Genomic DNA, 21346 nt, shown 5'->3' with positions numbered 1-21346 from the left:
TCTTTCAAAACCAAAGTCCTTAAAGGCTTAACATAATTCTGTCAGTTTGTACATCTAGGCAGGCAGTCCACACTGTTGCAAATATCTGGGTTTGTTGGTGATTATTGCCCTCTGCTGGATAAAAAAGGAAATACATCTAGCCTAGTTTCAGCTCCTACATTACCCCAATCAAAACTTGCAAATAAGTTGAACATAGCTGTTACCCCACACCTTTTACAAGATCTGTGTGTGTCCATGTCTGAACCATCATGTTGATTTTGTTTAGCAGAAAAGGCTCAAAAGATTACTGTTAGCCTGTATATAATATTACTATAATATAATTGTAACAGGTGCAGAACTTTCCAGTGAGTGAAACTCTTTGATGCTTGTGATTTATATTACCATTGCCCCTCTGGCCTAACATGAAAGTAGAAACATCAAAATAATCCCAAATTGTTAAATAATTTTGTATTGATTGCAGTAGCCCTAATAAGAAAAGAGCAGACAGGCCTCTGGGGATACAGTTCATGCACAGGTCGGAGGAGGATTGTTTGTATATTAACAGAATTTAGTGTGTGTGTGTGTGTGTGTGTGTGTGTGTGTGTGTGTGTGTGTGTGTGTGTGTGTGTGTGAGAGAGAGAGAGAGAGAGAGAGAGAGCATGTGATTCATTCAGTTAAGAGCTCCCCAAGATCATTACCAACAGCTACTACAAAATTGCATCACAAATCTAATTCCGTTCTTTAGACAGGACCCTTTATCTGGTAAAGGAATAGGGGCCTTCAGTCATCTTCCCTGATGCTCAAGCATGCAAGCTGCACTAGACTGGCATTATTCAGCCTATGAAGGTTTTATTATGATAATTTTATTATGATTAATAGTTAAGAACATAATCAGAGACTCCTCCCATCCAAGCCATGACTTTGAACTTCTGCCTTCTGGAAGACGCTACAGATCTATGCGAGCTGGAACGAAACGTTTCAATAACAGCTTCTTCCCCTCTGCTATCAGACTGCTGAACTCCCAAAGCTGACCTGGAGTATTTTTTTATTTATTTTTTATTTTAGTTTTCCCTACCCCCCTCTCTCCCCTCCTACTGGCTTGAGCTACCTCTGACAAAATAATACCACCAACATTGTTGTGTGGCAATAAAGTTGTATCTATTGTTAAAAGGAGTTTGGCTCTGTACGTGTAGGCTACGCAAGCTAGCTGCCTGTAAGCGTGCATCATGAAACGAAAAAATGAGTGTCAAGCGAATACAGTTAATTTTTAAACAAAATTAAACAAACACTGATGTCCAAACGACAAACCTACATTATATTGACTAATTTCACCAAAATCTGTATGCGACTCTGCACATCCTACGTCATGACGCAACACATTTCCTGAACGGATGGTCACCGTCGGATCATGCCACAACGCGTGATGGTTTACGGGCAGGCAGCAGGATGCCTGACTGTGGGCTGAATGTTTTCGAATTTATATCTTTAAAATACACGCACCTTAGTGCTTTTTAACATCGGGTGATCATCGAGGAGGGGCTGATATTAACTGGTGAGTATCCAACACCGGGCTTGCAAGATATGACAATCATTATGTAGTTGGCACACATGTTTGGAGTTTCGTAGGACACATCTAGTGTAGTTTGGATTAGCTCGCTACCCTGCTTGCCATCGAACATATTTGGGAAGCCATCTATGCTATTACCTTTACAGTTTGCGAGTCTTAATAGATGTTGCAACCAGTCCGTCTCATGGTAACCTGTATTCTTCTGTTTGTTAAAAAAAATGACTAGGGCCGTGTCTGTAGCTGTGTCACTGTTGACCATAAACAACGGATTAGGCTAACGTTACCTGCAGTTGTCATTCAAGATAATCGGGTATCAAGTCAAATGGGGGATTTTCCCCACGTGAGAACTCTTGCAGAACTCATTTGACTTTATCTGTGATATATCTCCTATAAAAAATTCTGTTCGATAATATAATTTCTTCTTACTCATTCTTTCATACCTAGCACCGCTAACGAAGTAGCTGAACTGTAAGATGATCTGGCTCCCTGGTGTTACCTGTGCCTTGTGACTCGAGTTGATCTGCGTGCCAACCCATCTCACTGTTCGTGTGATCCAGTTTTTCGCTGAAGGCGATAGGGAGCGGCTGTTTACCTCGCTGTTGAAACATGTGCTTAAGCCAAGCAGGTAACCTCACCGACCAAAGTCACTGAGTTGACAGGCTTGTTAGGAAGTGTCAATGCTGTGTTTGTATACAGGCAGAAGCTCTGACCTACCTTTGTGAAATAGAACTCTGTTGAATAGTTTGTCTATTTTCGGGCATGCGGCCTAAATAATGCCCTGTAGACTGCAGTCATCCACTTGGAAATGCTGAATTAGTCTTGATAAGAGAGACGGAGAAAGCGCGTAAAGGAGGGCACTACCGAACTCTCAGATGCGCGCACCATGTTAGTCATTCTTAGTCTATACATGCTTTATGTGGCCCTATTTTTTGTAACCTAAAGACAAATATTTATTTTGTGTGTGTCTGTGTGTCAGTGTCAGTGGTGTGTGTATGAGCTGTGTAGCCGCAGCTAACTCCACAGGGTCGAGGCTGCCCTGCAGTCTTCTTCACACACATAGTTGACAACCACTCGGGAGGAGCCAGTCCAATGGCCACGCCCTTTGTACCAGTGCCTGTACCCATGGAAGGTGGTTTGGGCAGGTCAGGAAAACCCCGTCGCCCACCCAGGGCATCATCTGTGGGCAGTGTCTCCAGCTCCACAGAGTCCCCTAGAGGTCACGTGGTCACGACCCCACCAGTGCAGTGCCAGAGCCCTGTGACCCGTGCCCGTCTGACAGGTGACCAGCCAGCCGTAGAGTTCAGCACCAGTCCACACCAACCCAGCACCACCTCAACCTCCTCAGAAGAGCGACCCATCACACCCTCCGTTCTGGGCTATGAGGTTATGGAGGAGAGGGCAAAGTTCACGGTGAATTACTGCTCTGTTGTTGACCAAGGAAGTCTCATAGTTTGCTTGAATCAATGTATTGTGTATTTATGTGTCTGAGTACATGGCTAAGCAACAGGTGTATCCCATGTCACATATTTGCTGTATTATTTTTAGATATTTGTGTCATCACCTCTACGGGTTTAGAAAGGTGTACATGATGCATATAAAGTGAAGGACATAGTTGACATTGTGTGAGTCATACATAGTCGTGTGTGTCATGTCTGTATAGAGTGTAGTTTTTTAACAGTTAAAAAGTTAAAACAACTAAATCTTTCTGTTTTTCTCTAGCATTTCGGTCTATTGTCTTTCTGACACCTAAAGTGTCTTTACTTTAATCTTTCTTGTTTTCTATATGCAGACACTATAGTTTCTCTTCCTAATGTCTTTGTGCCAGTTGCTCAACTTGTCTGTTTTGTGCTATTTTCTGTCACTTCTCTCTCCACCCATCTCTATAGCTTTTTTTCTCATTATATTGTGTATATTGCTTGTCTGTTCATATTTCAGTTAGACTGCTGGGCTCTCATATATCCTAAGCGCTGCTGTACTTTTTAGCGCTAGCTTTGAGAATAGGACAAAGCTAACTATCTGGATGCCTGAGCTGTCTGTACATGCTATCGAAGAGATCCTTCATCAGCATCCACTTAGGCATGATGAATCTTCCCAGTTCATCATTGATCATCCCTGTCACAGTCTGAGGCTGGAACCGGCTCCAACACCAGTCCTCTTAGCATCCCCACCTTCATGCAGTGCAGTCATCATGACCTCACTGTCATTGATGACTTAACTGTCATTACTGAAATGCAGCCCAGGTCAAAAGGTCACAGTGTCTGTTGACCTGAAAATTACTGCCATGAGTTGAATTGGTGATTGATTTTGACACAGGCTGTTTGGAGACTCTGCTGGTTAGCATAGTTGTGAAAGCTTACGCGATACCTGCTAATAGAGTATTATAGGTTAAAGTCAATATTCAACATCATTGAAGAGACTGAAAGAGTGTTAGTGCATGGTAAAAATAATCAGATAAATTGCATGTTGCCCCGTAGTTACATGTTTGTTTCTCTGTGCTGCAGGTATACAAGGTTCTTGTGAAGAAGAATAGTGAAGAGAACTGGGTGATCTTCAGACGCTACACAGACTTTTCACGACTCAATGACAAGGTCAGATATAAACACACACATACTCAAGCCCCAGCCAGTCTCAGAGGGGTTTAGCAGCCTCCACATATCTTTTTTACGCATTAAACACTCTCCGTTCCGTGTGTGTATGTGTATGTTACAGCTGAAGGAGATGTTTCCTGGCTTCCGTCTCTCTCTCCCACCTAAGCGCTGGTTTAAAGACAACTACGAGTCAGACTTCCTGGAGGACCGACAGCTTGGCCTACAGGCCTTCCTGCAGAACCTGGTGGCTCACAAAGACATTGCTAACTGGTATGTGTGCTTTTGTGTGTACGTGTGTGTGCTCATTCTTTTTTTAACAAATCTGGTAAGGTTTGTGTATGACTGTTTTGTGTATGGCTGTCCTGTGTATGGCTGTTTTGTGTATGGCTGTTTTTGTGTTTGGCTGTGTTTTGTGTATGGCTGTGTTTTGTGCATGTGTTTTGTGTATGTGTTTTGTGTATGACTGTGTTTTGAGTTTGGCTGTGTTTTGTGTATGACTGTGTTTTGAGTTTGGCTGTGTTTTGTGTATGGCTGTGTTTGTGTATGACTGTGTTTTGAGTTTGGCTGTGTTTTGTGTATGGCTATGTTTTGTTTATAGCTGTGTTTTGTATATGGGCCATTCTACCGAATTCGTGTAATATGCAGTCCCTCAACAATAAAAACTATTTACAAAACAATTAGGTATTTAGGCATAGATATTTAATTAGAAAATGTTATGGTCTATATAAACCCAATGCATTACATGAGATAGTGATAAGCTAAATATATACAAAATCATCATTTATAGGGTACTTTCTATTGGGAAGTAGCTGTCCCCAACCCTGACATCTAAATTTCAATGCCTTTAAATAACACTTTTCAATTTTTTTTTATTTTTTTCAATGATTTAATTTCAAAGATCTTTATGATTGGGTTGAAACAGAACTTGGAATATTTAGATTTATTGTGGGTTTAATTTTTAAATCAATTTTCTATACTCAAAAAATCATGTCCCTAGTTTTCATGTCACTACCGAAACACAAGAGCTTTAGTCCATTGGCTGAGCCTGTGTTTTAGCCACGACTCTGCATTTTTGACCATGCAGTGACACTGCATCTCTGACCCTCATGGTTGAATGGTAAGTAGCTAAATCCCATAGTTTTTATATAAATGTGTTCCAAAGTCTGAAAATCGACGTGTAACCTTAAGAATTGTCACTACCGAAACGCATGTTTTCTTCAATTAAGTAAACCTTTTGGGGTTTCATGGAAAATCTTATGTTTGTATGTGTGTTCACCTCTTCAAAGATGTGTTTGCATGCCGTGTGCTTGTTAGAATTCTTTATTTATGCTTAAAGTTAGCTAGAATTGTCACTACCGAAACAGTCACTACCGAAACATATGGTAGTGACCTGATGATTTCAGTAGTGACAAAATGAATTGGTAAGTAGTTCAATCCCATAATTTTTAAATAAATGTGTTGTGTGGACTAAAGGGCGGCCCAGAGCACCTTTTGGAAGATTTTGGGAGAGAAATGAACATCCATCCAACAGTGCAGTCACTACCGAAACACTGGATGTCACTACCGAAACAGTGCAGCACTACCGAAACACAGGATGTTTTGTAAAAAATTAAGTATATTGAGTAATCAACTAAAATGTTATGATACTGATTGGATTAATGTATGTTCAATTTCATCAATGAACAACTCTGGAATCAATATGATCAGTATTTAGCATTTTACAAAGAAATATTGCACTTAGATTTTGATGAATTGTATAAATTGAACTTGAAAATTTGGTAAAAAATTCATTTTTATGGATTTCATTGTGAAAACCTTCAAGAAATATTTGTAAAAATACTCTTCAGAGAAGGGATGGAAACACAATCTGAACAGGTCAATAATAATACTTTTTTACTATAGTAAATGTGATGTTTCGGTAGTGACAATTTTTGGAAGAGGAAAAACATTCCAACACATTCTGAAAATACAATATAAAAATTGACTGTTCTTTTACTAGATAAGTGTACTTTAGATATGGTACAATATACATACGGACAAAGTTTTGGGAATAAAACATAAAAAAAATCCAAATATTTCCGACCTGACTTTGCACCAATTCGGTAGAATGGCCCATATAGCTGTGTTTTGTATATAGCTGTGTTTTGTATATGACTGTGTTTTGTGTATGATTGTGTTTTGTGTATGGCTGTGTTTTGTGTATGGATGTGTTTTGTGTATGACTGTGTTTTGTGTATGTGTACGCAGCACACCTGTGCGGGAGTTCCTGTGTCTGGATGACCCCCCAGGACCCTTTGACAGTCTGGAGGAGAGTCGGGTAAGAACAGCCAAGGCATGGAAGGAACAAAACAGCGAGTCAGTAGTTAGTTTGATTTACCACTCACAGCAATGCATTGTGGTAAATTTGCTTGCGTCATTTCCTATGTACTAAGGTCATTTCCTTAGTCAGCGCTTGCCAAGGTTAGAGCTTTTCTTTGCTCAACAACACATTAACACTAAAGATGTGTGTTTGTGCCATATTAGATTTGAAAATAGCATTTTGTCTGCTGTGTTTGGCAGAGCAGAGTGCAAATGGGATCAGCGGTTTGATTATTTGGAACAACGCCAGTCTGACTCGCACTGATTAGACTGGGTCATAAGATCAAAGCTCCCATGATTAGCTTATTTTTATACCTTTTAAACGTGTAATTTTATAACCCCTTCTGTGGATCTTAAATTCAGATACGTTTCTCCCTCTTTCCTCCCCCTTTCCTCCTTCTCTCTTGGTTCCCCTCTCATTCCTCTTGCTCCGTCAGGCGTTCTGTGAGACCCTGGAGGAGAGCAACTACCGCCTCCAGCAGGAGCTGGCGGAGAAGCAGAAAGAGATCAGCTACCTGAAGACCATACTGCAGCAGAGAGATGAGGCCATTAATCTACTGCAGCAGAAACTCAGGTACACACACACACACACACACACTCACACACACACACACACACACACACAATTAAGAGAGGGGTGCGTGCATTGCATACAAATAAGTTGTTTACCTGGATACATATGTTTGCAGAGCTGTTATTGTGACATACCAAGGTGAGGAGACATGTGCAAAATGTGTGGGTGTGTGTGTGTGTATGTTGCAGTGGGAAGAGTCCATGTGTGTCAGCACAGGGCAGTGTGAGCAGTGTGGAAGCAGAACCTGATGGAGATGCAGAATCCTCAACCACAGAGGCCGACCAGGACACAACCCAACTAAACGGGTAATGGAACCATTTACACACCACACAAACACATACAGACACACAACTACGCACGCACACACACACACACACGCAAACATCTACATGTACTCTCTTTTAAATAATGCCAATTCATCTGTCTGTCATTTTACCAATCCCTGTCCTTCTTCTTATCTCTCAGGTCGGCGTGCTGGTGTCGACCCGTGTCATCCAGCTCCTCTCCCCCAGTCATCCAGGTCACCCAGTTGGAGCACTAACCCAGAATCCTCTCCTCTTCTTCGTTCTTCCCCTTCTTTTCCCTACGGTCCTACATCCTCCGCTTTATCATAGATTTCTGCATCTGGTTAAGAACTGTGTTAACCACTGCAGAAAGAAAGAGAGGACTGAAGACCCACCATAGGAACATGTGCAAACACCGCCACCTGAACTTGACATGGCTGTGTATGACAAGACAGCTTGAGTTTTTTTTATTCTTGTGCGGCTTGGAATAGGCCAGGCCTGAATCTTTCAACCAAGCCATGGGTTGCCATATCCGGGCGATGGTGGAGCAGCTCCCCCAGCGAGGATTGTTGAGGAGATAAGGGATAATCCAAGCAATACCGTGGCGCTTAGGCCACCAGCAAGCCGGCACTCCTTCAGAAACACTCATCACTTCATTTGGATTAACACTGCCTTCACAGTCATCACCCATCCGCTCTCCCAGATACTCACTTTATTGTGGCATTTCTTTCTTGAGTTTTGGGACACTTGTTAATGCTTTTAAATAGGTATGCTAGAATGTGTTAGAATGCATTGCTTGCACTAAAGGCTGATCTGTGTGTGTGTGTGTGTGTGCGTGTGTATGTAGGTGCGTTTGTGTGCGTGTGTGTGTGTGTGTGTGTGTGTGTGTGTGTGTGTGTGTGTGTGTGTGCGCTTGTGTGTGCACGTGTATATGCATGTACCCATGTGAGATGTACATTTGTAGACATGCTTGTTTTATGATTCCCCCATATATTCCGCCATTCACCACTACCCGTAATGGACACCTAATAGGCCTAGGTATTCTACATCCTATACTATAGCAGAAGTTTAAACTTTTATGCTAATTATAAACTACTACATACCTCTGCTGGTCTTCTGCTGCAGGAAGACTGGGCCAGTGGCAAAGCCATCTTAGCTGCTGCAGAACACTAACTTTCCTAATTGGAATCTAATCCTCTCCTGGCACTACGATACAGCTCCCTCCCCCCGCTGGTCTGTGTGCGTGTGTGTGTGTGTGTGTGTGTTTGTTTGTTTACATAGATCACCAGGTAAAGCCATAGTCTTGGGCGGTTTGTGTTGAATTTAGCAAGCAAATCTTGAAATCATGAAAAGCCATAGTAGACAAAGCCAGGTATGTTTGTGTGAAGATAACAACATAAAAAGAAAGATTCTTGTCGAGTCTGTGTTTGTCCTTGTGGCAACTGACCCCATTGCTGGTTGTGGGAAGCCCATCAAAGCTCACATGATGCACTTTACTGCCCTGAGGGCTTCTGGGCAACTTTAGTTTTGGCTTCCTTTAAATCGTAGTGCCTTTCCTCCCACCTGCACTCTCACTTACTCACTTAGTGTATGTGTGTCAGCATAGCTTTACTCGCACTGTGTGTTTACGTTCGTGAATCCATAGGGCCAGCAACTCATGCCATGGACAGTGCCTTGCTTTTGTCCCCATCTGTCGGGCCCTTAGACATTAATCACCCTTCGGTCCTCAGACGTTTCCTCAGGATTGTGAGTTCATGTGAGGGGTGCTCAGTCTTCTCCACAGAGGGCCTAAAGCAACTGCCCAGTCATGTGCTTGGACTGAGATCAGATGGTCAATTAGTGCAGTTGTGCTGCTGCTCTGTGGGTACGAAAATGTGCTGTTACAGCAGGCCTTTGTAGATAACGTTTGGCTCTACTGGTTTATGACCTTACAGCTAATGGGTATAAAGCTTTCGTCAGGAATTTGTTGATGGCCCTGCCAGGGGACAGACCCAGAGGCACGGAACGACGCGGCTCCAGGGCCTCCTCAGCAGTAGGGGACAGTCAGAGCGGAGCTAAAATCATCACCAGTTTAACAATCAGTCCACTTCAAATAAACTTGCAAAAGAAGGGATATAATTTTGGAGTGGTGAACAAAGATGATAAGTTGGCATCCTTGTACATGTATGTGTTTCAGGGTATGTGTGTGTTCACTGTACAGATTGCTTAGGTGACGCTCAAACTGATTGGAAAAATGGCATGTTAGTAGGTTTCACAACTCCCACTCACGGCCCTTTATATGGACTTATTTGAGACAAAGACAGTATATTCTTTTCCTAGAACTGCTGCTGCTGTCTGACTGTCTTTGTTTTTGTTAAGATTTAGTTTATCTTTGTTTAGTGTGAGACGTCTGTGCTAGCAAGTCAGGGATGGGCAAGTAGCTTGTGGGTTCAGGAATCTGATGTTTTTTCTAAGAGATAATCACATTGTAACTTTGATGTATTTCACATCTCACTAAACTAATGTTTTCAGGTAATAATAAATAAGTCAACATGTTTTTCTATGTACATCTGTGGATATGTTTCTTTGTGCATGGTTAGGAGAACACTTGAGCATCTGTACACAGCATTTCCTTGCCCTGGTTCTTCAGGGCAAACATGAGGATATTTTCCCAATGTCATGATCATGTGGTCAAAAATCAGCTATTCTTTATCCTCATCGGAGGAGGGACTCGCACTCACAAAACAGCTGAGTAAAGAAGTATACTTACATTTGTACTCTATCAAAACTTAAGTCATGACTTTGCTGATGTCATTATTCTTGTTCAGAGTAACTACAGCCAATAGATGAGAACCAATGAGATGTAGACTGATGGCGTTTTTTTATACATATATTTCATTTAATTATAATATTTACACCCAATGCTTTTGTCAGTGTTTCGTTCGAACAGGATCTGTCTTTACTAAATGAGTGTGAGCAGGTAGACACAATCAAACACTGATCACAAATCATCTCAACTTTATCAACCTCACATCCTGATTTGATCCAAGCCTGGCCTGGGACCAGGGAAGAAAGGACTCAGTGGATAAGGGGGCAACCCAAGTGACATCCTGGAGAGAGTTGACTGATCTCAGTAAGTGGTTGGAGCACCCGGTCCAAAGTATCATGTCAATTCTGACTAAAAGGCTGTCTGGATAATGTGTATGTATGCATATGATCAGCACACACTCTTGACAGTCATCAGAACTTTAATACTGAACTGGAGGCCTTATACTGTAAGGACATTCAAAGAACTTTATTCTGTTTTAGGTCTGACAACAAATACAGAGAGAGAGAAATGGAGTCACTTGAGGTGAAGGCAACCCTCAGTGACATCACCTCTAAAGAGTTGCGGACCTCTGGCAGCATCTGGGGTAAATGTACATGCGTCTCAGACGAAAATTGAATAGACATGACATTCATGGTCGGGTTGCTAGAAGGAAGCCTCTGCTCTCAAAAAAGAACAAAGCTGCCCGTTTCAACTTTGCCAGAGAGCACTTGGACAAACCAGAGGCTTTCTGGAAGTCCATTCTCTGGACAGATGAGTCCAAAATAGAATTATTTGATCACGATCTAAACCGCTTTGTTTTTGTCCGATTGTAGACGCATGTACATTTACCCCAGATGCTGCCAGAGAGGTCCGCAACTCTTTAGAGGTGATGTGTGGGTGGGCTTTTACCTGATTTATTATTCTTCTGGTACTCCTTGGTGATGGTCTTCATGGGCTTCCACTTCTAGGCAGAGATGCGGTCATGTTGAATGCCACATCTCTCCTTCATTTAAAAATGATTTGTCTTACAGTGGATGGATCGAGCTGGAATCTTTTGGGGATGGTCTTATAGCTTTCCCAAGACTGATGGGCTGTCAGTACCTTCTTCCTGATGTCCTCGGATATCTCCTTTCCTCTCAGCATTGTTGATCTGTGTGGGTACACCTTGGCACTACAGTAGTTTGGTTGGTTTCCTCTCTCTTTGAATTTTAAGTTGCCCTAACCTTTTCCTAAGGATGTCTCAGTTGATTGGTTTAAGATAATAAGGGAAGAATAGTTTGCATTCTTTATTCATGCATTCTATCAAGGAGGACAAAGGCACAATAAACCGTTACTTTTCTTTATACTGCTTTAGGTTCTAAAGACATGCTGTAATCAATACATTTCAGTAAATTCCTTAACAGAGTAACATTGAGCTGATTAGAATGTCCGTAAAAATGTTTGACGCTTACTGTATTTTGTTGGCTTTGTACCTGTGCCCTCTTCATAATATCAATAATGTTGAATCAAATGTCATGTAGTGTTATCTAACGTAATCAAACTGCCTATTGTCAAATAACGATATGGAGAGCTCAAAATCCTGCATGTCTACAGTCGGCGAGCTGGAAAAAACACAACAGGGGACAAGAATAAAGCTAAGCAAGGAAAAAGGGGGAAAGGACAGGAAAGGGAACGTCTAAAAAAGAGTGCATCCTGCCCAGGCTGAGAGAAACAAGAGTGGGGTAGAGAGAGTGGAAAAGAGACACTCAGCAAACAATGAATGGAGCAAGAGAGAGGAGATCAAGGCAGGACGACTCCACACAAGATGACAGCAGAGATAAAAGGAACCTGTTTCTGGGAGTGGGAATAGAATGAGGAGGAGGAAGGATATTGTGAGGACTGGAGGTGCACGAGAGCCTGGTTGAGGAAATTACAGCACAGGGGACAAGGTGGTGGTGGGGGACTCACACCACACACAGAGGGGCGGAGAGAGACGTGTGGAGGGGGAAATTAAGTATCGCAATAATTCTATATAAATGTTATAATTCACACACACACGCTCACACTAAGGAAGCTACTGTCATATACATGTAATTTACACATCTGGTCTTTTAATAAACAGTTACACATGATCAACACTGCCGCCAGGCAAAGAAAAAAAATCATGCATTCTGGAGGGGTGTCTGTTTTGTGTGAAGCTTCGGTCCTATGTAGGCCTACAGACTGATGCTCAGACAACACAGCCAAAAAACACTCTTGTATGATTGTATGTCTGGACTACTCTTAAAGGAAATGCTCTTGTTAAATGAATGGATTTAATAGACTTAGTTATTTTCAGAAGTGTCGATTCTAGGGTGACCAGAGGCCCCCGGCTTCCGGGACAGTCCCTGTTTTTCGTTTACAAAGTTGAGAACATTACACTGTTTTGGAGGTGTTTATGTGTCTGAACTGAATATGTCACCTTAGTCTATTCACAAGTGAATTTGTGTCTGATTTTACCAGGCTACTTTTTTTGTGTCGTCAGGGGCGACAGGATGCCAACACATCTGTATGACAACAATGCAAAACAAAGAATCTTGTAGGCTAGCCTAATTATTTCCTGCAAATCGGTAATTCGGAAAAGGTTTCAACCAACCAAAGGGTATCATCTGAGGGTCATCGCTGAATAGCCCACATTATTGAAATGTGATTCGATTTTTAAACTGTTTTTAAACTTGTGTACGATAGTCTGGACGGTGCCACTGAGAAGCGTGATGACGTAGTATACATTCGTCATCCGTAACATGCGTGAGGTGTTTCTGCGCTGTGAACCTGCCTGTAGCGGAGAGATGGCCGCTCGCCGAGTTTAGGACCGAACGACAGGCCAGGCATCGAATTCAGCGGCTGGAAACCCTTGCAGACTCATACTGGGTGCTACGGTCGGACACGGTAAGTTTGTTTACACCCCTGATTTGGCCTCTGCATAGTTTTTCTAATCGACAGCATTCAACTTCGACAGCTAGGTCGAGAAGGATTTAGAGCTCAGCCAACTAAGTTGCGCATAGCCTTTGATATTTTTTCAATGGTTTATTTCATATTGCAGCCCACACTTCAGATTTGTTGGTGTTAGCCAACTGGCTAAGGTCGGCTAACCACTTTTCTCAGGCATTAAGTAAAAATGGCGGCCTATACTAACTGCTGCGGGCCTGTCTTAGCTTGGTAGCTAGCTACGTATGTCCTGTTCTGTTGTTTTTGAGACCTGGGAGTCTGTCTAAGTCTAAGACTGTTTGCGCCATGGGGTCGCGAAATTACTAGTACTGATGAAACATGACAATGGTTGGAGATACTGGTTACTCGAGTGACATAGAGGTAATGCCTAAATGACACCCCTTATGCAAACGATTATCTTGATAGTGTTAGCTAGCAGTATGAGTAGTCCAACTCTGATCAAGCTTAATACCCTCTTCTCGCTGACTTGAAAACGTTACAACTCGTTAGGTTAAGTATTCTGTCAGCTCCTTTGCTAACCAAGGTAAGTTCCAAATAAGCTGGTTACAGCTGATTATCGAGGCTAAACATAACGAGCAACCGGCCGGTGATTCAGAGTTACAGCATTAGGTAATCTAAAAAACTATAAGTTGTCTGGTATGTTTTGTCAAGTCTTTCTTCGTTCCTTCCTTGCAAGGACATAGAAACTGTTGTCAGTGCGAATGGTAGTGTGTGATTCGTGTAATGCATGTTAACTTGTGAACAGTCATAAAACGTTCTGTGTGTGTGTGAGAGAGAGAAAGATAGAGAGAGTGTACAGAATAATAACAAGGCTGAGATAACTGCATCCCGAGCTTTTAGATCACACCTCCGAAGTGACGTCCGGTAGACCCTGCGGACTTTTAAACCGAAATGATGTACTGATGACATGGAGTACAAGTTAAGGAATCCTGGAACCAGGCAAGCCGTTTAAGACATTAATATATCACAGCTGAGTCCACAGACCCAATGGGAAATGTTAGCTATGCGGCTGTATATCTCTTTTGTAAATAGGCCTGCTTGCCAACTATGACAGAACCATATTCAGCCATGCACATCAAGTTTGTATTGTCCTTTGCTGGACTCTGGCTGTAGTGCTCAGACTCAAGTGCTCCCATCACATCATCAGAGTTTGAGGACACACACACACACACACACGCACACACACACAGTGAAGTGTCCCCACTTAAATGCCTTAACTTTTGTAAACCACATGTGCTATTAACTTTGCTTGTCCTACTCGAAGTGGACTGTGAGGGACTGATTGGAGCATTGTTGTTTTTCTGTAATAGTGATTTGTCCTGTGTGTGTGAGTGACGCACACACAGAACCATTTGTGTGGGTGACGACTGTAGTTGGCACCCCTTTAAAGTGGGCAGATTGAGGATGAGGAAATTACCCTTTCTAAATGATAATTTTCTCTCAGATTATTTAACCTTTTCTTGCCAAAGGGACCATTTGTGCACAACCTACTAGCCTGCAGATTGTGTGTAAGATTGTGAGATGCTGGTGGTCTGGTTGTTCTACAGTAATCCCAGTGAGTGGTCCAGAGGCTGTTCTTCATGTTCCTGGCAGTGGAGCTTTGGGCCATTGGCTCGTGAGCATCAGGTTTACAGAATGCTGATCCTGAAGAGAGTGTTCTTTGAGCTGATGTGCTTGAGGCAGTACTTTTTTTTGAGCCGCATCTGAAGGAGTTTCCTAGTGATTGGTTGTTCTTCTGTGGTGGTGATATCCAAAGGAGATCCAATCTACGGTGTACCTCTGATGGGCCTTGGGATTAATTGTCTTGATGGGGGGTTTTATGGGTAAGAGATTATTTACATGGTCGCATGTGACTGGCCCTTAAGAAAGAAACGCCCCTTATGATAAGGGGAATAGGGGGGAGTGATATTCCTGTCAAGACTAGGTGTGGATTGGATAATTCTTGGTCTATTTGAGAAGTTTGGGGTTTATGCTAGGCTTGGGAGCAAAAGGTTGTGTTTGTGTTTTGAACTTGTATGTATGTTTGTGGTTTGAGCCCTGTGAAGTGTGTGGCATGTAGATGGTTGGAGCTCTGCCACTGCTGGGCTGAAAGCTGAAACCCTGAGAAGATATTTACAGAGCGCAAAGCCGTACAGCACAACAGCCTCAGTGAGCACAGGATTTGTCATATCACACATTATGCTGTAGCCAAGCCTAGAGTGCAACACATAGGTCCACAGAGAACAATTTGTAGCAAAGCACCCATAAAACGGACAGTATAAACAAATGTTTAGTCTTATTAACTACAGAAAAAATCTAGCGGAGAATAACATAGCATAGGGTGCAGCTTCCCAGTATAGTGCGGAGGTTACAAAGAGGAACAGCTAGCGAAGCTCGCATCCAACAATACACTATCAGGTATATTAAGTAGCTGTTTATTTAACAAGAGCTTTTTCATTATTCATATGTACTGATTTACAATATGGGCCTCATCATATCAGAGAATCGTTTGCAGTGTGTCTCTCCAGTCATGTTCTTATTATTGTCATGTTTTGACACTTCCTGTTGTGTCATTGCAGTGGTAACCATGGGACACGGAGTAGGCTGAACACCCTGAGCTTCACACACACACACTCACACACACACGCACAACGTAAGTAGCAGCATTTGACAAATACAATAAACACAACCTCTACCAATTCCAACAAGAAGCATACAGCACAACCAGCACTCAAACATGTTCTCAGATAAACATACCACCAGTTCATCACATTTCAGTAAATCAATGCCAAGTCATGAAAAGATACCTTTGAACTTGTGTGTGTGTCTGTGTGTCTGTGTGTCTGTGTGTCTGTGTGTGTGTCTGTGTGCGCACGTGTCAATTTGTTTTCCAGGCGTCAACACCCTGTATATGAGATGGCCACCGCGTCGGGCGGTGAAAACTGCAGTGACGACCGTGGAGGCTTGTCTCAGCTGCACGCCCAAGGTGAGCGCTACGACTTGCCTACACACACGTACACTTTGGGGACTGCCAAACGTTTTCTTGTGTGGGAAGTAACTTTCTCTCGCTCTCTTTCTGTCTCACACACACACACACACACACACACACACACTCTCACTCTATCGCTCTCTGTCTCTCTCACAGACACCCACACACACACACACACTCTGTCTCTCTGTCTCACACACACTCACACACACACACACACATACACACTCACACACACACACACACAAAGGGGTCCAAAACTAATTTTCATTCTTTCTGGGCCCTGGGAGCTGTATATGAAATGTCCAGTGATTGTAAGTGTGTGTTCTCTTCCCAGTGGTCTGTGCCAAACTCAGGCGCAAGAAGAACTGGTTTGGGACGGCCGTCTACGTGGAGCTGGCAGCGGAGGGGGAGTCCCGCAAGACCAGCAAATCCCACAGCACTCACAACCCTCGCTGGGATGAAGCCCTGCTTCTGTAAGACACACACACACACACACACACACACACACACACGCAGTCCTTATATTAAGACCATACTCCTATCACATAAATATACATTTACTCACATCTGCGGAGAGATCGAGATGTTATTGTTACTTACTAACACACGCACACTCACCATCATGCATAGGGTTAATAGCTCTGAAAAGTAACAGAGACTTACCTCCTGAAGTGTTATTCATTTATACAGAACGTGTGTGTGTGTGTGTGTGTGTGTGTGTGTGTGTGTGTGTGTGTGTGTGTGTGTGTGTGTGTGTGTGTGTGTGTGTGTGTGTGTGTGTGTGTGTGTGTGTTATAGGAATGTAACCCCACATACACATCTGGAGTTCAAGGTGTGGAGCCACCATGCTCTGAAGGCAGATGCTGTGCTTGGGAAGGCCAGCCTGGACCTGCGGCATGCGCTGGAGCAGAATGGCAGCAAATGTATGTACATCACATGAAGCATCTACATTCTCTCTCCCTGTCTCTCTCTCTTCCACTTCTCTTTTCTTACTCGTTTTTGCTCTTCTCATCTCTTCTCCTATACTCCTCTCTGCTTGTTGGGGCCTGCTCGTACCCCTTTGCTCCTCTCTTCCTCCCTTTCCTCCTCTCCCCTCTCTCCCTCTCACCCCTCTTCTCTCCTCTCCTCCCTTCTTCTCTCCTCCTCCCCTCTCCTCTGCTTGTTGGGCATGGGTCGGTTGAGGTGAAGAGTGGGATGAAATCCATCTGGTTGGCGTGATGAGAGGCTCTGGACTGCAGAGCTGGCACTGAGTGGCTGCAGAGAAGTCTAAACTGTCTAAATGGAAACTTTAGATAGATGTGTATTTGCAGGAGATGGGGGTGAAGGGTAGTTAGGGAGGCTGTGTGAGCTGGGGCAGACACTATGCTAGTATTCCACCCCTCCATGACTTGGGGAAGGTAGTGTGCGTGTGTGTTTTCGAGGAAGGGGGGTGCTTGACATAAAGAGTTGCAGATGCAGCATTTGGAGCTGTCTGTGGTGCTGACGTGTGGTTTACCATATGTAACACTCTGTGTCTGTCTGTGTGCCAATGGCTGTGTGTGTTTCAGTGGAGCGGGTCAAGCAGGTGCTGCCCCTGATGGTGGAGGGGAAGAGTGGTGTGGTCAACGCAGGGGAGTTGACAGTGGTGCTGGACGGCCTCAGCGTCGACCAAGAGACTCTTCACAACAGCAGCACAAACACAACCAGTGGGTCCCACTAATCCCATGCATGTCTGCATTAAAATATGCGTTTCTGGTGAAGATGTGTTTTTTTGTGTGTCTGCGTGTGTAAGTGTTTTTAGACTATGCATGTTAGAATATAGGTATAGTTTGTATTATGATTCTGAATTTCCCTAACGGGATTAATTAAAGTGTGATTATGTTTCAGTGACTATAGATGTATAATTCATGTTTATGTGCATTGTTGAATTCTTGTAATGTGTGAATTTGCTTTCAGACAGTTTTTTTTCTTCTTCATGTTTCTCTGGCAGAAATTCAGCAGAATGGAGATGCCATTCACGAAAACGGCGAAACCCAGTCAACAAGGGCTCCAAACAGGTGAGCTCAAGGGGACTGAGAGTGAGCGGGTCGTGCGTCCCGCCTGTGTTTTACACCCCTCCCTCATCTCCGCATGCCACACCATGCACTGGAGCTTAAGAGTGGAATCAGCTGGTTCAGTAGAGCGGAAATGTAGCAGCTCATTCACATTCTGATTGTGACTCTCTGTTTCTCTCTCTATCTCTCTCTCCGTCCCTCCTCTCTCTCTCTGTTTCTCTCTCTCTTTCTCGCTCTCTCTTTTTCTCTCTTTCTTTCTTTCTTTCTCTCTCCCTCTCTCTCTCTCCCTCCTCTCTCTCTTGCTCTCGGTTTGTCTTTTTCTCGCTCTCTATCTCTCCCTCCTCTCTCTCTCTCTCGCTCGCTCTCTCTCCTGCCTGTGCTGGTAGAGATTGTGAGTGCTTGGTCTTCTATCAGATAGAAAGTATGCCTGTGTATTTTCATTGAGTTCAGCACAGGCCATGAAGTTTTTGTACAATCAGTCAGCCTTGGACAGGAGGTGGAATACAGATTGTAAGCAGTTTTGACTGTAACTAAAATTATGTTAGGGCTGTTTGAAGCAAGTGTGGTTTTATGACGATAGCCCTCAGCACTTACATAATATAACACTTAATTGCCTACCCATTCACTCAAGGTTGTTTGAGGATGGAAATCTCATTGCTATTGTGAACACTTCTTTGAAATGAACAATAGCGTCTGTAATTTCTTTAGCGTTTCCTGGCAGATTCTCAGACTCTGATGTATGACACGTGTGTGTGTGTGTGTGTGCTCAGTTTGACACTTCCATCTGTGTGTGTGTGTTTATCTTTTTAGTGGCTGTGTTTCTAACGGTGTGGACAGCTCCGCCTGTAGTGACTCGAGCTCCGCCCCTATTGTCAACGGAGACACAGACTCCTCCCCTTCCCACCAGGCCGCGCCCGTCCCCATGCAGACAGACAGCGATGCAGGCACTCGGACAGGTGACAAACTGAAATGACACCACTGGGATGTATCTGCCATCATAGTCACATACTCACAATTACCAGTTACTCACCAGTTCATTCAAACCCGGACTAGTTTATCAATTAATAGATACCATAAATGAACTCACCTAGTCACTGGCCACTGAACTTGTCTGTTCATTCACTCACTCTTGTACTAATATAAATTAATTTCAATATGATAGGACACGTCAATGCTGATTGGTTAACACCTCTGATACACCCCCAAACAAGAGAAAATGTATTTCAAGTTCTGTTGCACACGGTTTCAAAGAAATGCAGCAAAACAGTGCACACAATGTTTTGAGATTGAATGTGCCCCCTGAAGAACTAGACTCAACTCAGTCATTTACTTCCTTGTCTGATTACTCAATCTTTCACTGCCTCTCCATCTCCATCACTCTCACTTTCACTCACTCACTCTCTCTTTATATATATAACTAAACTATTACTATGTCATAACTCTATACCCCTCATCTTACCAATCTCCTTCCCTTCTTACTCATCCATTCACTTGCTCATCACATCACCATCTGCCCTTCTTTCATTTCCTCACACACTCACTCACTCACTCACTCATTCACACACACACACACACACACAGTTAGTCCTACGCTGTATTCACACAATGTGAGTCACATTAGTTATTTTTCTCTCCCCCCCTCCCTTAATCTCTCCCTCTCTCTCTCTCTCTCTGTAGTAAATGGTTCAGATACTGCTGCAGTGCCATGTACGGAAGAGATGCCCGTGGCCGGTAGTTCAGATGAAGAGCGTGACGGAGCATCTGCAGACCCCCCTGCCCCTCTACCCTCCTCTTCTTCCTCGTCCTCTCCTGCCCCAGAAGCAGCCGTCGCCCCCCCCTCATCCCCCCCTCCAGCCTCCAACTCCTCGGAAGCTGCCAAACCACGGCAGCAGACTCCCAACGCAGCCACAACAGAGCCCCTTCCTCCAGGGTACACACACACACACACACACACACAATAAACAATTAGCAGTATGTTCATGTTGTTGAACACATCTTTTGTAATCCAATGCATCCTGTCTTTTGTATTAGGCTCATCTTGCCTTTGTTTATTTTTGAACAGGCCAAAAACTAAATATTCAAAACCAGTAGTAACTCGTTTGTAAGCAATGGGTGTGTGATTATGTGCTGGTCCGCTTCTCTGAACTCAGGTGGGAGCAGAGGAAGGATCCCCATGGAAGGACATACTACGTCGACCACAACACACGCACCACCACATGGGAAAGACCACAGCCGCTTCCACCAGGGTGAGTCCATCCCACCCATCTTCCCACCCATGCTCTGCTTGGTTGAGTTATCCAGTGCCCCTTCGCTTCTGCCTTTTATCTGTTAAGTATTTGACCTCTTAACCCTGTGTGTGCGTGTGTGTGTGTGTGTGTGTGTGTGTGTGCGCGTGTGTGTGTGTGTGTGTGTGTGTGTGTGTCATTACACCAATACAATGTTTAATGTGTCTGTGACTGTGATTTTAGCTGGGAGAGGCGGGTAGACGACCGCGGCAGGATCTACTACGTGGACCACAACACGCGCACCACCACCTGGCAGCGGCCTACCATGGAGTCAGTGCGCAACTTCGAGCAGTGGCAGTCGCAGCGCAGTCAGCTGCAGGGCGCAATGCAACAGATCAACCAGAGATACCTCTACTCTGTAAGAGCCAATCACAGCGCCGCACCTTACTGGACAGCCAGACAGAGCATAGCCTTTGATCAGACCAACCAATCAAGCACAACACCACCCCTGCAAAAAACAACCAATCACAGTCATCATGTCTTGTCCTGTGAACCTTTAATCATAGTCTTGTTCTGTCCCTGGGTTGGGCAGAGTGTTGAGATGTTCATTGTGTCTGGACAGTGTATGGGGATGTTAGGGCCCAGATGAGTGAATGTGCTAATAATGATTAGGGGATGGACAGTATTGAAGGAACATACGTGTTCAAAGGCTTTTCTTTTGGAGGGAGAATTTGTCTTTGTGAGGACCGGTAAACGGTCTAACGAGAGTGGACAACGACTGTTCACACATTGGGACCTGTATGGATCTACTGGGACTTGCCTTGATGAAGTAGTATGTGTTTGTGTCGGATTGATTTCCTGGTGAGTTATAAGATAATCCTGTCTCTTGTGATTAGTTCAGGAGAGATCTAGACAGACAGGAATGATGAACGAGTATGTATTTGTGTCCTATTGATGTCCTAGTGAGCCGTAGGATAATCCTGTCTTTTGTGATTAGTTGTTGAGAGCTCTA

The 21346-nt window shown here is 43.7% G+C and overlaps 2 protein-coding genes across 2 annotated transcripts in view; both read left to right on the top strand.

The window, feature by feature from the left end:
- The first annotated feature begins 1406 nt into the window (after nt 1-1406).
- Nucleotides 1407-9685, top strand: snx16 (sorting nexin 16). Its single transcript, XM_080854794.1, has 9 exons — nt 1407-1531; nt 1991-2171; nt 2523-2956; nt 4048-4134; nt 4256-4404; nt 6382-6451; nt 6930-7066; nt 7255-7371; nt 7532-9685. Exons 3-9 carry the CDS (start codon nt 2636-2638, stop codon nt 7605-7607), a joined length of 957 nt encoding a protein of 318 aa, XP_080710920.1. The 5' UTR covers nt 1407-1531; nt 1991-2171; nt 2523-2635; the 3' UTR covers nt 7608-9685.
- Nucleotides 9686-12913: 3228 nt separating this feature from the next.
- Nucleotides 12914-21346, top strand: part of wwp1 (WW domain containing E3 ubiquitin protein ligase 1) — a 17142-nt gene continuing 8709 nt past the window's right edge. Inside the window, exons 1-11 of the mRNA XM_080855405.1 lie at nt 12914-13045; nt 15664-15737; nt 15979-16070; nt 16411-16549; nt 16875-16999; nt 17624-17761; nt 18046-18112; nt 18920-19065; nt 19787-20039; nt 20260-20355; nt 20578-20752. Coding sequence (XP_080711531.1) covers nt 16001-16070; nt 16411-16549; nt 16875-16999; nt 17624-17761; nt 18046-18112; nt 18920-19065; nt 19787-20039; nt 20260-20355; nt 20578-20752 — 1209 coding nt within the window. The 5' untranslated portion in view covers nt 12914-13045; nt 15664-15737; nt 15979-16000. The remainder of the gene's footprint in view (nt 13046-15663; nt 15738-15978; nt 16071-16410; nt 16550-16874; nt 17000-17623; nt 17762-18045; nt 18113-18919; nt 19066-19786; nt 20040-20259; nt 20356-20577; nt 20753-21346) is intronic.

This window comes from Sprattus sprattus (genome assembly GCF_963457725.1).
Source record: "Sprattus sprattus genome assembly, chromosome: 17".
Classification (NCBI taxonomy): Eukaryota; Metazoa; Chordata; class Actinopteri; order Clupeiformes; family Clupeidae; genus Sprattus; species Sprattus sprattus.
This window is presented reverse-complemented; position numbering and strand designations above follow the sequence as displayed.